The sequence below is a fragment of the Chrysemys picta genome, chromosome 9 (assembly GCF_011386835.1).
Source record: "Chrysemys picta bellii isolate R12L10 chromosome 9, ASM1138683v2, whole genome shotgun sequence".
NCBI classification, from domain to species: Eukaryota; Metazoa; Chordata; order Testudines; family Emydidae; genus Chrysemys; species Chrysemys picta.
In genome coordinates this window covers 64420931-64436176 of record NC_088799.1, presented here as the reverse complement: position 1 = coordinate 64436176, position 15246 = coordinate 64420931, and the positions used below count along the sequence as shown (strand labels likewise).

Genomic DNA, 15246 nt, shown 5'->3' with positions numbered 1-15246 from the left:
TATATTGTGACTTATAATGTACAAGCTGAAGTTTGCTCCTGTTGGATATTCGAGCTCAGAATTTGTTTCTCACAAGTGTGCGTGGCTAGGGAAGCTTGAGGGCTCTGATAGCTGAGGAAAGCAAATACAAATGGTGTCGTGAACATGATCCAATGAAAATTTGCTCAAATTAATACATGCCAACCATTTTTTTTTTGCTGCTGTTCCCTCAGCTTTATCCAGCATATCCCCTGGGACATTGGTTGTTTCCAGTACCTTGAAGAGCATCCTAGTGTATCCCTTATCGACCTAAGCACATTCCCTCTGGCATTCTGCAGGGCCACATTCCCCTTGGTGCAATCCTAGCCTAATACTGAAATGCTTCACCATGCTCCCTGGATCACTTACTTAGGGGCCCTTAAATGGCATGAAAAGGGATCTCTGCTGAGCTTCACCAGACACTGAGATAATCAGTGGGGTCCCAACTGTCGGACTCTCCCAGATATGGCTGCCTAATGCAGGAGGAGGCTAGGACTGCCTTCAGCAGCTGGGAGAAGGCACAAGTGGCCTGCAAGCAGGCTCCTGATTTCAGTACCACAGCAGGCTGTTGCTAGCCTCTAAGGCCTTGGCTACACTTGCAGATGTACAGCGCTGTGAGTTAAACCTGACTTCGTGCAGCTGAGTAGGGAAAGCGCTGCAGTCTGTCCACACTGACACCTGCCCAGCGCACTGTCGTGGCCACATTTGCGGCAATTGCAGCGCTATTGGGAGCGGTGCATTATGGGCAGCTATCCCACAGAGCACCTTTTCCCATTCTGGTGCCGTGGGTTGTGGGAAGGTGGTGTGGGTGCGGGGGACTCTGGGTCCTGTCCCAATGCCCCGTGATGCATCACTTCGCATCCCACAAATCCCTTTGTTTCCATCCACCTTTGGCACCATTTTTCAACGGTTTCTGTGCAGCGCGATCTGTCTGCGGGAAATGGAGTCCGAACTGCTGAGGTGTATGCTGACGAGTCTCGCCAGCACGTCACGTTTGGCTGTTGAACTATTCCTTAAGATCCAAAGTGACAGTGAGAGTGAGGGTGAGGAGTCCTACGATGCTATCGAGCCGCGTAATGCGTACGACATGAAATTGCTTGTGGCATTCACGGACATGCTCAGCACCGTGGAACACCGCTTTTGGGCTCGGGAAACAAGCACCAAGTGGTGGGATCACATCGTCACGGAAGTCTGGGATGACAAGCAGTGGCTGCAGAACTTTTGGATGAGAAAAGCCACTTTCATGGGACTGTGTGAGGAGCTCACCCCCACCCTGCGGCGCAAGGACACGAGATTGAGAGCTGCCCTGCCAGTGGAGAAGCAGGTGGCTATTACAATCTGGAAGCTGGCAACTCCAGACAGCTACCGGTCAGTCGCAAACCAGTTTGGAGTGGGAAAGTCGACCGTTGGAATCGTGTTGATGCAAGTTTGCAAGGCCATTAATCGCATCCTACTCAGAAGAACCGTAACTCTGGGTAACGTGCAGGAAATAGTAGATGGCTTTGCACAAATGGGGTTCCCTAACTGTGGAGGGGTGAGATGGGATGCATATTCCTATTCTGGCACCACCCCACCTAGGATCCGAGTATGTTAATCAGAAGGGGTATTTCTCTGTGGTTCTCCAGGCGCTTGTGGCTCACCGTGGGCGTTTCATTGACATTAACACAGGCTGGCCCAGAAAGGTGCATGATGCACGCATCTTTCGGAACACTTGGCTGTTTAGGAAGATGCAGGCCGGGACTTTTTTCCCAGAGCGGAAGATCACAGTAGGGGAAGTTGAAATGCCCATTGTGATCCTTGGAGATCCCGCTTACCCGTTAATGCCGTGGCTCATGAAACCCTGCACAGGGAGCCTTGACAGCAGCAAGGAGCGGTTCAACTACAGGCTGAGCCGGTGCCGAATGACTGTGGAGTGTGCCTTTGGCTGTTTAAAGGGCTGCTGGCGATCTCTGTATGGGAAGCTGGACTTGGTCGAAAACAGCATCCCCGTGGTTATATCTGCGTGCTGTGCCCTCCATAACATTTGTGAAGGGAAGGGTGAAAGCTTCACTCAGGCATGGACCTCCGAGGTTCAACACCTGGAGGCTGAATTTGCACAGCCAGAGAGCAGGGCTATTACAGGGGCCCAGCGCAGGGCTGCAAGGATTAGGGATGCCTTGAGGGAGCAATTTGAGGCTGAAAACCAGCAGTGATATCTGGTGCCCTGCACAGGAGTGAAGTGCAGTAGTTCCAATCTTTAGGAATCAGTGTCTGCTTAGCAGACAAGCAGACTTGCAGTTCCCAGACTAAGGAGTCTTTTACTTTATGCAATAATAAAGAATGTTTTCAAAGCCAAAGAATCCATTTATTGAAAAGAAAAAAAAATATTTATTGAAAAGAAACAAGGCGGTGGAGTGCGGAATGGTACAATCACAGATTTGCGTATGTCCTGTCTGGTGTGCTGTGCAGTGAGTGCTGCACTTCAGGACAGCTATACTGCATGGTGATGGGGGTTGAGTGCAGAGGGTAAGAGTCATGGTTTTCAGGGCTGGGTGGTGAAGATACTAGTGTTGGAGGCAGCGGGTGGCGTGAAGAACACGGAAGTTGGGGAAAGTGGGTTGGAGGTGACAGTGGGGCACAACGGAAAGACTTTTGGGACAAGGGCTGTAGTGGGGGGTGGCGTTTGCATTTGCGGTACTGCTCCTCTTTCTGCCTGGCTACCAGCCCCTGGATAGCATCTGCTTGGCGCTCCAGGATGCTTATGAGCCTATCAGTGCTTTGCAGCCGGTGCGCGGTGCTTTGCCGCCGGTGCGCTGCGTTTTCCTGGCGGATCCTGCTTTCTCTCTCCCTCCAGTCCTGTGCTTTCTCATTCTCTTTAATAGATTGCCGCATCACTTCTTGCAGCATGTCTTCTTTGCTTTTTCGCGGTCTCTTCCTGAGTCTTTGCAGTCTCTGAGCAGGCGATAAGAGGGACAGCTGAGGTCTCAAGGTTGATGCAGCTGTATAGGCAAAATGCAACATTTAACAGAGGCATCATTGTTTATACCAGACAGAGTAATGATTTCCCCCGCACTTAAGGAGTAGAAAACACACAGGGTCTACACAATAGTATAATTTTCCCGTCCGAAACAGAGCACACATATCCCACGGGAGTCTCAAAATGGTGAGTAAGGGGGACTGATTGTTTCAGGGCTGCACTGTCCTCTGGGTTTCTGTGCCTTGGGGAGAGCCAACAGCTTCAGGGGGCACCTACGCTGAACACTGTCCCAACATTTTCCACAGGGGTTCGTCCTGGACAATATCTTGCTGCTGAGGGTGACCTGGGAAGCAAGGGAGGGTCTTCTACTGCAATGCGGCTTCCGCCCTGGCCCATATGCAGCTTGCCTGTGTGCAGCAATGGTCCCCCCACCCCTCGTGGCACAGTGGCGCGGACACGTTAGCCTGGCTGGAACAAGGACCACGGTGGCTCTCCCGATAAACCTACACAAGTGCATTGCACACGTTCTGGATGAGACATTTGAGGAGATTACCGAGGCCGATTACCGCGATGTGATAAACCACATCAATGCACTATTCCACATCTAGGCATGCATGCCTAACCCTCCTCTCCCAAAGAGCCCGCACCGAAAAAATTCCTTCCCGAAAAAAAACCCGCTTACCGGGAACCTGCTCTTCTGTTTGTCCTCCACCAAGTATCGGCCGCTGCGACTGGCTACCTTCCTCCTGGCTCGAGCAGAGCTCCTGGCTGCATGGCTCCAGGGATTCCATGGTGTTTCCATCCGGCCCACCACCATCACTCCCGTTTTCCTCCTCCTCCTCTTCCTCCTCCCCCCACACCAGCTCTGAAGTGTCCATGGTGGTACTCGGAGTGGAGGTGGGGTTAACCCCAAGTATCACATCCAGCTCTTTGTAGAATCGGCAAGTCACGGGGGGAGCACCCGAGCGGCCGTTTGCTTTGCGGGCTTTGTGGTAGGCACTCCGCAGCTCCTTCACTTTAATCCTGCACTGCAGGGCGTCCCGGTCATGGCCCCTTTCCATCATGTCCTTTGATAACTTCCCGAAGGTATCGTAATTCCTACGGCTGGAGCGCAGCTGGGACTGTACTGCTTTCTTCCACCCAAACACCGATGAGGTCCAGCAACTCGCCATTGCTCCATGCTGGGGCTCGCTTGGCGCATGGAGGCATGGTCCCCTGGAATGATTCGCTGTTAGCACTCCACACCACGCCGGGCTGAGCAAACAGGAAGGGGATTTTTAAAATTCCCGGGGAATATAAAGGGTGGGTCACATGGTTGGTTACCTGAGGCCAGGGCAGTAGAGTTTGAACTGATGACCAGAGTGGCTAGAACAGGCATTGTGGGATACTGCCGAATAATTCTGGAGACCATTCACAGCGCATTGGGCGGCCACACTGGTGCTGCAGCGCTGCAGCGGCAGCGCAATACTCGCTATTCCTCTCGGAGAGGTGGAGTACATGCAGCGCTGCAACCACGGAGATACAGCGCTGCAAATGCCTTGCCAGTGTGGACGGGGAGTGAGTTACAGCACTGGGAGAGCTTTTACAGCTCTGTAACTCGCAAGTGTAGCCAAGGCCTTAGTCAGCATTCCTCAGCAGAGAGGAGCAGCTCTGGAATGTGAATGGCCGTCTGACCCCTGGGGTGTTCTTACCTTTCTTCTGTGTGTGCAAGGAGGAGGGGAAGGGAGAGAGGGGAAAAAAACCCTCCACCAAACCGGAGACGGGGGGGCGGGGGAGGAGATGGGGACTGGAGCTGGCAGCTCGAAAACAGCCAGTGGCTTAGTGATGTGGAGGGAATGGCAGTAACGTAGGGGGATCCCAAAGGGATCCCGAAAGGACGGTTATGCTCGGAAAGCCTTCCAGCAGGCTCAGGTGCTGTGTCTGCTCCAGGAGGGGGTGAATGGGAGGCGCAGCGCTGAGCGGGGCCTGTCACGCAGCTGGGCTCCCAGGGCTGCCTCTTTGATGAAAAATATGGGACAATAAATAAAAAAACCCTAGAGCAGTAACTGGAGAGCCAGAGACCAGCCAGCCAACATGGCCTCTCCACATCTCTTCCACAGCAACCAGGTGAAGGGACCCTGGCAGGGGATTTGGAGAGGGGAAGCCCCCTATGTAGAGAGAGCCCAGGACACATGCTTCTCCTCCCATTATTGTAATGGACGTGCAAGTGTCTTCCAGCTGAGCAAGACTTAACCCAGCTGCTCCCACTTGGGCCAGAAGGAGCTGTTCCCTCAGCTGCCTTTTGCCTATTTCAGTTCCCCGTGGTGGGGCTGGGGCACTGTGCATGCCAGGCACAGACAAGTCTAGCCATGGCAGCCAAGTTCAGCTGGAGCCAGTCTGCTGTGGCCCATGTAACTGTGTGTGTCTTTGCAAGAGCATAGTGTCTCAGGGAGTTAAATGAGCCAGGTGTGGGGTCGCTCTCAAATCAAGGTAATCCTAGACAATACAAGCCACATGGCAATCCCACGCAGTGTCCTGCTACCAGCTGGCATCTGTAACACAAATGCTAGGCTTCAGTGGAACCTGGATTTGGCCCTGATGACAAAGTTTTAAAGGGTAAAGAAGAAATGCAATGGCAGTATCCACAGAAACACACGGCCACTGCACCTGCAGAATCCCAGAATCTGAGCATGCAGGTTGAGTAACTGTGCACAGAGACTAGGCGCTAAGATATAGTTCAGGGGATCCAGACATGTAATTAGGCTCATGGTTAGTATACTTCATCAGGGCATATCCACTTTGGGGTGCTGTGTGCCTTCAAGGAAGTAGGGAGGGATCAGTCTCTGCCCCCTCATTAGTGCAGAGAACAGAATTCTGCCTGGCCATTGTTTGGGCCATGCAACCCTCACCTCCCACTGAATACCCATGTAAGAACTCAGTGGGCTCTCCTGGCCCTGAGTGAATGCATGCAGCTGAAAAGGTGCTGAACTGAGAGCTCTAGCCACCTCCTCTGAACTAGGAATTGTGTAAGCAGTTTTGCACAGACACATTTCCACCAGTGGGTAGCTGCAGCATAGAGAGGGTACCACTGTGCCCTCCAACCTGGTTGAAAACAAGGAGGTCAAAATGCCCATCACTGTGTCTGCAGCGCAGCTCCCGCTGTGGGTAGCAGTGCCAGAGAGCTGCACTGCTATAGAAAATCACTTAGAGTGTGAGCCTCCCCATAGCGACAAGCTCTTCTGTTTATCCTCCGCACCAGCCCAGCACAGGCAGCAGGGTGACCACAGCCCACACTGTCCCACTAACGCTGACCTGGGGAGAACAGCCCGAGGGCTGCAAGGTGTGTTCGGTCCCCAGGCCCAGTCAGTTTCTCACCTCTTTGCAGAGACTGCTGACGGAGGACAGTAGGTGTTCATTTTGCTGGGGATGCCCATTCCCTTGAGAATCAACTCATTGCCTGGGGGGCCCGTTGGCTTGTGAGAGTGTGCAGAGACTGGGACGTTTGGGAAGCTACGATGTTAGCATGGCTGGTGGATAAACCCCAGAACACAGGGATCTTGACTGATGCCCTGTGGGGTCCCTGCTTGACGCCTTGTGAGAATGTCAGTGTAGGGAGTCAGGAATCCAGAGCCTGTGGATACTGCACACATTGAATCAGTCTGGTTACCCTGCTCTAAAAGGGTGGTGTTACCCTCAGTTATGATGTTATCCATGTCTGAACAGGAGGCTTCCGCTGTAATTTTTTCTAATAGGTTTGTAGCCTTGCGACCCGCATTGAACAGATCGATACCTCTAGTTCTAGCCATTCATTCATGTCCGGATATTTTTTCATCTGTCTATCGTCTGTTAATATTAGGAAGATACAGGTGAGCTGGATAGAGCTCATGGGGTCCCTGCTTCCTCCATGGGATACAGCATCTATCAAACATAGTACATGATTGGCATGCATGGTTTCTTTCCTCTGTGATACAGTCTCTCTTGCATGCTGTAGGGTAACTTATCAGTGCCTTCCCCTGTGGCATGGACTCTGGGTTGGTGCACTCTCCTTCAGATGTGATAAGGTAGCTGTTATGTGCATTGCACTCTACTAGCGGCTCCCAGAGAGCATGCTCCGTTCTCAAAGTCTCCCCTCCCTGTGCTTTGGAGCTGCAGCCCATTAATACCTCAGTGTCAGTGTCACCTCTTCTCCTGAAGAGAACTCTGACCTCTGAATATTGGATGCCTGCCTGGCTCTTTCTCTTCTGTCCAGCAATCACACACATCACTCAGCAGAGATTGGCACTGGGCTGGTAGAGGAAGGGAAGATACTGAGAAATGGAGTGAGAAAGATGTATGGGAAAGAGGAGGAGGAGGAGGAGAGAAAAATCAAAATGGAGAAAGTGAAGGAGGAGATGGGTGGGGGGGACAGAAAGTGAGAGAGGGGGAGTGAGAGGGAAAGAGAGCCAGAGAGGGGGAGAGTCCATGAGAAGCACTAAATACTAGGTGGACTGTAGTACTTTGTAAAAGATAAGAGGGGTTATCTGGAAATGCAGATTCATGGCATTGCACAATAATGTCTGGCCGTGAGTTGGAGGGAAAGGAAGCACACAGGAGCAGCCAGGGAACCTGGGAAAGAACTGGCTTGAATATTTGCTCTTCCACTTCCCAGAAAGCTCTCTGTAGCTCACCAGTGCTAGATGACTGGTTTATAAAACCAGTAGGGAAATAGCATGCTGATTCAGAAAGTTAATACCTTATGTTTTAACCCCCAGATCCTCTCATTCCAGCCTGGATCAGAGCACAAAAGCCATGAGTTTTATATACTCTCATTGTGGTCAGTACTGATCATTTGCCCTCTAATGGGGTACTGGCCTTTAAAGCTAGGGGAGATAGGTTTGTGGGGGGGTGGGGGGAGTAGCTACCCCAGGTATCCAGGGCAAGCAGATGAAGAATAGAAAAATAATTAGAGCAATCATTTGGAGAGAGGAAAATGGTCTTGGGAAGCAGTTAGTGTTGGGGAGGGGGGAATATATTGTTCCTTTAAGGGCCTGGGACTAGGAGCCTTATAGACTGAGTGAGGCCAGGGTCCCATCTCTCCCAACCAGTACAGACAGGTGTTTGAGGTTATTAGACCCACCTGGGGAGAATCAAGAGTCTGATTAGTGTCTGGGCTGGTGACTTAAGAGGAGGCTCCAAGCTTAGTCAAGGAGAAGCTGTTGAAAAAGCCTGGAGGGAGGTATGAATGAGTTTGAGGTGCACAGTTTCTAGAAGGAGGATTGTGAAACCCTAGACTTGAGAGAGCATGCAGGCTGGGGAGGTCAGGATTGAAAACTCTCAGTCACCAGGAAGGAAGGCTGTGAAATCTCTGAACCTCAGGGCAGAGTCTGTAGGCTATTAAGGCCAGGGCTGACAGCAAAGCTCACAGCCCCAAGATGGAGGCTGTGCAGTCCTTGAATCTGAGTGGAGAGTTGACAGTCCAGGACTGGTAATGCACAGGCCCAAGAAGATGGGTTGTGAAAGACCCTGAATCAAAAAGGGGAGATGGTTAATATGAATAAATTAGCACTGATAAAGGGGGAATAGTGTTCTTAAAGATGGGGTGTAAATGGTTTATTCTTGGAACTCAGAGGGAAACTGAGGCCAGGTGCCTTCAGGGCTGTCCCAGGCCACAAGCGGGTGCTCTGGGACATCACCTGTTCTTTGGAACTCAGTTTATATCACAGAGGGGTGTTTTGTTTAAAGGCTAAGGTGCAGAGTCCTGAGGGGAGCCCAGACTAGGAAAGCCAGGGTCCGAACTGAGGTGTATTGGCAGAGCTAGGTGGGGGGTTCTAGGACTGGGACAGCAGAAGGTACTGCTGGTGACCTGAGGAGCATTGGCATGACTGGGGAGGAATACCAGAACTGGTGGTTCAATAATAATAAAAATAGGCACCATGCTGATTTGTTCTGCTCCTTCACTCTTACAGTGGAATGTGGGGCCAGACTGCTGAAGGGTGTTTCACTGCAAGTGTGTGGAGTTCCTGGGGAAAGGCCCTCTGAAGATAATGCTGAGCTCCCTCAGAGATGGGGGAAGAATTCAGCAATCCTTAAAAAAGCCTGTTTGTTAACCAAACTCCTGGCGTGTTCGGGGGTGAAGTCAGGAGGTGATATCAGTATGTGGATTTGGGTTAAAACACAGACTAAGGGTCAGAAGGCCTGGGGTCTACCCCAGCTCTCTGGCCTTGGGCCACACTTAGGCCTAAATTTCCTGCAAGCGTCTAGTAGTTATGGGTACCTCAGCTCTTCGGTGCCCCACGTGAGCCTAGTTTTTAGAGGCACTGAGCGTTCACAGCTCCAGTTGAAGTCTGGCAGGATTAAGGCTGGCAGAATGCCTCCCTGACCTCCCCAGCATGGGTCCCCTTCAGCTAGCTGCTCCACAAAGCAGCCCCACCACAGGGATAGCTCGGGCTTCCTACATCCCTCAGGAGGGAGGTTGCACCCTCAGAAGCTGCAGGAGTCTGGCTGCCCCCAGTGCAAATCCGCAGGGTAGGGTGCCTCCTGTACCATCTCTGTATTACTTTACAGAGATTTCCTACAGTGACTGATGGGGCACTTCTTATTTATGAAATGTTTTTTAGCCATTATTTCACCAGCAGTAATTCATTCTGAAACTTCAGTTCAACTTCTGTAGCCTATCCCCTACCTTGGTTTGCCTTAGCCCCACCCTATTCCTTGTCCTACTTTAGCCACACCCACTTAGTTTATTTTAGCCCCACTGGATATATTGTAACTCCACCCCACTCTCTGACATGTCTTTAGCCCCACCCACTCCATAGCATACCATAGCAGTACAATAGATTAGGAATCAAGACTATTTGTACGGATATTTTCCATGTAAACAGAAAGCAATGGTGTGCCAGCACTCCATCATCGCTGTTATGGCAACTTGGGCTATCATAATTTCCTTGCTTCCTAAATATGGCACCATTGCTCATAAGTTGACCACCCATATAAGCTTCAGGAGAAAGAACCAATTTTTACAAACCCATCTTGTATCCCGACAAGGGCAGCTGAATTGCAGGATGAAAAAAAATACTAAATTGAGAGAGAGATGGAATGAGCCAAACCCTGTCCCCTCCAGCCCAATCAGCGTTTCACAAGATGATGAGAGGAGGTTGCTCACACACAGGGTCATGAGATCACAACACTCATTCCAGGCTGCTCTGAAGCTGAAGCAAGATAGTTGGGAACAGCAAGCAGCCGCTCTGTATAGGCATTGTGTAGTTACTATGCCTACCATCTAGGACTGTTCTTATAAGGTGACAGAGTCATGGTGGAATGGGCTGAGGGATTTAGCAGCAATTATTTGCACAGTAATCAAGCCCTCCCTCCCCCTCCATTTGCCCTGTCTTGATGTTTTCTCATGGAAATTCAAGCTCCATTCACTTGGCTGAGATTTGGCCTATTTTCAGACACCCAGGGAGGGCTTGCTACACATGCGGGATCATTTCATTATTTTGAGCTTTTAGCTGGATTTAGTGCTGGACTGACAGCCCTAGCGAGCAAAGTCCTCTGCTAATCCTCAGAACAAGTGCAGCATGGGCGATGGCAGCGCAAGCTACTCCCTGCCATCCTGTCAACATGCCCCAACCCTGACAGATAGGTCAGCTCCACAGGGAACAAGATCTCAGCCTCCCTGCCTCATTATGTAATCAGCCTCTCTGCTAAGCCATAGGGCTGCTAATGTCCCCTTCTCATTGTGGTTTTCAAGACATGCTTCCTTGCCTACTTAGAACTTCAATGAAGCCCCCAATTCACTTCATATAGTGAATCTAGGGGTAATGGCTTTTGGTCATTGCCAAGCTAGCCTGACTTTAAACCCCTGGCTTAGAGGTGAAAGTTGCCATCTTCCCTTAACAATCCCTCTGCTTTTTAAAAGAATAAATGAAGTGAAAGTGGCTTCCACTGCCTGCTTCTTTGCAACAAACAATGGCTGAGCCAGCCAGAAATCCCCTCCCTGCCTCACACCCTCACAGGTTTACCCCTGGGATATATTTTCTTTAAGTTTATGTATATATTTATTAAGTTTATGAGATATTTAAGAGTAGGTTAGATAAATGTCTATCAGGGATGGTCTAGACAGTATTTGGTCCTGCCATGCGGGCAGGGGACTGGACTCGATGACCTCTCGAGGTCCCTTCCAGTCCTATAATCTATGAATCTATGAATATATATTGATATATATAATTTCTTCTTTTTTGGTTGCTAAAAGGCAGTGCTGTATAAGAGAGTGAGAATTATGATCCAGTGGGCAGGGAGAGTCAGGAGACCCATCATAAAATAATAAAAAAATAAATTAATTAATGGAGATATCCTATCTCCTAGAACTGGAAGGGACCTTGAAAGGTCATTGAGTCCAGCCCCCCTGCCTTCACTAGCAGGACCAAGTACTGATTTTGCCCCAGATTTCTAGGTGGCCCCCTTGAGGATTGAACTCTCAACCCTGGGTTTAGCAGGCCAATGCTCAAACCACTGAGCTATCCCTCCCCCCACATCTATTCCTAGCTTTGCCACTGACCCACCGGGTGACCTTGGCGAAGTCACTCCTATCTGTGCCTCTGTTTCCCTTTCTACCCAATGTGTATCTTGTCTATTTCAATTGTAAGCTCTGCAAGGATTGTCTCTTACTAATTGTTTGTGCAGCATCCAGAACAATGGGGCCTTGATCATGGTTGGGGCCCTTACGTGCTACTGCAAGACACATAATAATAATTATACACCCAGACCTGGAACAGATTCCCTTCTAGAGGTCCAACTGCTAGAGGTGGCGAGTGAAGCTTGATGTGCCAGCACTCCATCAACACTGTGGTGATGAGAGCCATAGACATGACCATTAATATGATTGATGAATGAATCTGGGATATACACAAACCCCAGCCTGGTCCCCAACAGTTTTGGGGTCTTCATAGAATCACAGAAATGCAGGGCTGGAAGGGACTTCGGGAAGTCATCAAGTCCAGCCCCCTGTGCTGAGGCTGGACCAAATAAACCTAGACCAGCCCTGACAGGTGTTTGTCCAACCTGTTCTTATAAACCTCCAATGACAGAGATTCCACAACCTCCCTTTGGAAGCCTATTTCAGAGCTTAACTAACCTTATAATTAGAAAGTTTTCTTAATATCTAACCTAAATCTCCCTAGTTGCCAATTAAGGCCATGGGGCCTTAATTCTTGTCAGTTCTTGTCCTACCTTCCGAGGACATGGAGAACAATTGATCACCATCCTCTTTATAAGAGCCCTTAACTTATTTAAAGACTGTTGCCAGGTCCCCCCTCAGTCTTCTTTTTTCAAGACTAAATGTGCCCAAGTTTGTTTAAATCTATCCCCATAGGTCAAGTTTTCTAAACCTATGATCATTTTTGTTGCTCTCCTCTGGACTCTCTCCAAGTTGTTCACCTCTTTCCCAATGTGTAGCGCCTACAACTGGACACAATACTCCAACTGAGGCCTCACCAGTGCTGAATAGAACAGGACAATTACCTCCCATGTCTTACAACACTCCTGTTAATATACTCCAGAATGATATTAGCCTTTTTCTCAAATGCCATCACCTTGTTGACTCATTGAGTTTGTGATCTACTCTAACTGCCAGATCCTTTTCATCAGTACTACCACCTTGCCAGTTATTCCCCATTTTATAGTTGTGCATTTGATGTTTCCTTCTTAACTGAAGTACTTTGCACTTGTCTGTGTTGAATTTCTTCTTGTTGGTTTCAGACCAAATCTCTAATTTATCAAGATTGTTTTGGATTCTAATCCTGTCCTCCAAAGTGCTTGCAACCCCTCCCAGCTTGGTGTCATCTGCAAATTTTACAAGCATACTCTCCACTCCATTATCCAAGTCATTAATGAAAATATTGAATAGTGCCAGATCCAGGACTGACCCCGGTCAGACCCCACTTGATACATCCTCCCACTTTGACAGCAAACCATTCATAACTACTCTTTGAGTACGTACTTACAACAAGTGCATCACCTTATAGTAATTTCATCTGGACCACATTTCCATAATTAGTTTATGAGACTGTCATGTGGGACTGTGTGAAAAGCCTTACTAAAATCAAGACATATAACATCTACTGCTTTCCTCCCATTCACTATGCCAGTAACCCTGTCAAAGAAGGAAATTAGGTTGGTTTGGCATGATTTGTTCTTGACAAATCCATGCTGGCTATTCCTTATAACACTGTTGTCCTCTAAATGCTTACAAACTGATTAATAATTTGTCACAATATCTTTCCAGGTATTGAAGTCTATAATTCCCTGGGTCCCTTTGTTCCCCCTTTTAAAGATAGGTACTATGTTTGCCCTTCTCCAGTTATCTGGGACCTTACCTGTACTCCATGAGTTCTTGAAGATAATTGCTGACTGTTCCGAGATTGCTTCAGCTAATTCCTTAAGTACCCTAGGACAGTGGTTCTCAAACATTAGCAACCTGAGGACCCCATTTTGATTTAAATTTTTTCATGGACCCCCAAGTCACCTTCTAATTTTCCCTGGGGGTGCTCAACCCCCACTCAGCCCCAGACCTCACCCCCAGTCCACCCCTTACCCCAAGGCCCCACCACGCTCCACCGCTTCCTGACCCTGCTCCACCCCTGCCCCTCCTCTTTCTGCCAACTCCCCTGAGCGCACCCTGTCCCCACTCCTCCCCCTCCCTCCCAGCGCCTCCTGCACACTGCTGAACAGCTGTTCCGTGGCATGCAGGAGGCACTGGGATGGGGGAGTTGATCAGTGGGGCCAGCGGCCCTGGACATGACTCACAGACCCTCTGGAATGCCCTCGCGGACCTCAGTTTGAGAACCACTGCCCTAGAATGAATTTCAGCAGGCCCTGCTGACTTGAATTCATCTAATTTATCTAAATATTCTTTAACCCGTTCCTTCCCTATTTTGGCTTGCATTCCTTCTCCCTTGCTGTCAATATCAGCTATGGTGAGTATCTGGTCACTGTTAACCTTTTCAGTGAAGGCTGAATCAAAACAGGCATTAAACATCTCATTCTTCTTGATGTCATCAATTATTATCTCTACTTTCCCACTAAGTAGAGGACCTACACTTACCTTCATCTTTCTCTTGCTTCTAATATATTTAAAGAATCTCTTCTTATTGCCTTTTGTGTCCATTGCCAGGTGTAACTCATTTTGTGCTCTAGCCTTTCTGATTTTGTCCCTATATGCTTGTGCTGTTCTTTTGGTCTCCTTCTTAGCAATTCTTCCATAGTTCTACTTTTTGTAGGATTCCTTTTGGATGTTCAGGTCATTAAAGAGCTCCTGATGGAGCCATATTGGCCTCTTAGTATTCTTCCTAGCTTTCCTTCACATCAGAATAGTTTGCAGTTGTGCCTTTAATTTTGTCTCTTTGAGAAACTGCCAGCTCTCCTGAACTTCTTTATCCCTTAGATTTTCCTCCCACGGGACCTTACTGACCAATTCTACTGATGGGGCCACTGCCATTCAAAAACATTTAGCCAACTTTGCATGTATTCTGCTGTCTCCCTGATCTCAGACACACACCACCACACTGTAACTCTGGTGTTAAAGAGCAGTGGGCAGAATGTGGAGCAGGGAAGAGGTGGCTGAACTGCAACAAGTTCTCTCCTTTGAGTGTTGAATCAGTGACAAGTCAAGCCAATTCCTCTCCTTAGAAAGCTCATTCCAGTGCCCTGTAACTTTATTCTTCCAAAAGAAGGCACAGTTCCTATAACGCACCATGTGGGGAATGCAGACTCCTGGGTGCAAAAGCTTTGGAGACATGTCAGGCATCTCAGTGGCAGCAGGAGTGAGACAAGGGACTAGGGTGTCTCCCATGGGACAGCCTGACGGTTGTGTGTTTTCTCTCCCAGGACTACACCATCACCATGTATTTCCAGCAGAGCTGGCGGGACAAACGTCTAGCGTACAGTGACCTTCCTCTGAACCTGACCCTGGACAACCGGGTGGCTGACCAGTTGTGGCTTCCTGACACCTATTTCCTGAATGACAAGAAGTCCTTCCTGCATGGGGTGACAGTGAAGAACCGCATGATTCGGCTCCATCCAGATGGGACAGTGCTGTATGGCTTGAGGTAAGCATGGGAGAAGTTTTCATTACTTGTATGCTCATGAATGACATTGCTGTCCCATCATCCAACTCTCTGGCCATACACAGAGCAGCTCTCAAAATCCATCTTTAAAGAAAGCACAGCCAGGCCAAGAAAGACTTGCTCAAGAGTTGCTCACTTCTAAGTGGTCTAATATCGCATTTCACACCAGAAGTGGTTGCATTTCAGTGGTGG

At 49.2% G+C, this 15246-nt stretch overlaps 2 protein-coding genes across 3 annotated transcripts in view; one reads left to right on the top strand and one right to left on the bottom strand.

The window, feature by feature from the left end:
- GABRQ (gamma-aminobutyric acid type A receptor subunit theta) overlaps positions 1 to 15246 on the top strand; it is a 96333-nt gene that overhangs the window by 56226 nt on the left and 24861 nt on the right. Inside the window, exons 1-2 of one of the 2 annotated variants that reach the window (XM_065556423.1) lie at positions 8034 to 8168; positions 14816 to 15036. In XM_065556423.1, the coding sequence (XP_065412495.1) occupies positions 14831 to 15036 (206 nt within the window). In that variant the 5' untranslated portion in view covers positions 8034 to 8168; positions 14816 to 14830. Of the gene's footprint in view, positions 1 to 8033; positions 8169 to 14815; positions 15037 to 15246 lie in introns of those variants that run through there. The other variant, XM_005285703.5, reaches the window with a different exon arrangement.
- On the bottom strand, positions 2428 to 4146 carry LOC135973609 (uncharacterized). The gene is made up of 2 exons (XM_065557434.1): positions 3657 to 4146; positions 2428 to 2996 (listed from the first exon to the last, which is right to left on the bottom strand). Exons 1-2 carry the CDS (start codon positions 4144 to 4146, stop codon positions 2428 to 2430), a joined length of 1059 nt encoding a protein of 352 aa, XP_065413506.1.

Coding starts and splice junctions, on each gene's coding strand:
- LOC135973609 (XM_065557434.1), bottom strand. CDS start 4,146: ATGGCGAGTTGCTGGACCTCATCGGTGTTTGGGTGGAAGAAAGCAGTA. Junction 2,997..3,656: donor AACAGAAGAGCAGGTTCCCG/GTAAGCGGGTTT, acceptor TTGCCTATACAG/CTGCATCAACCTTGAGACCT.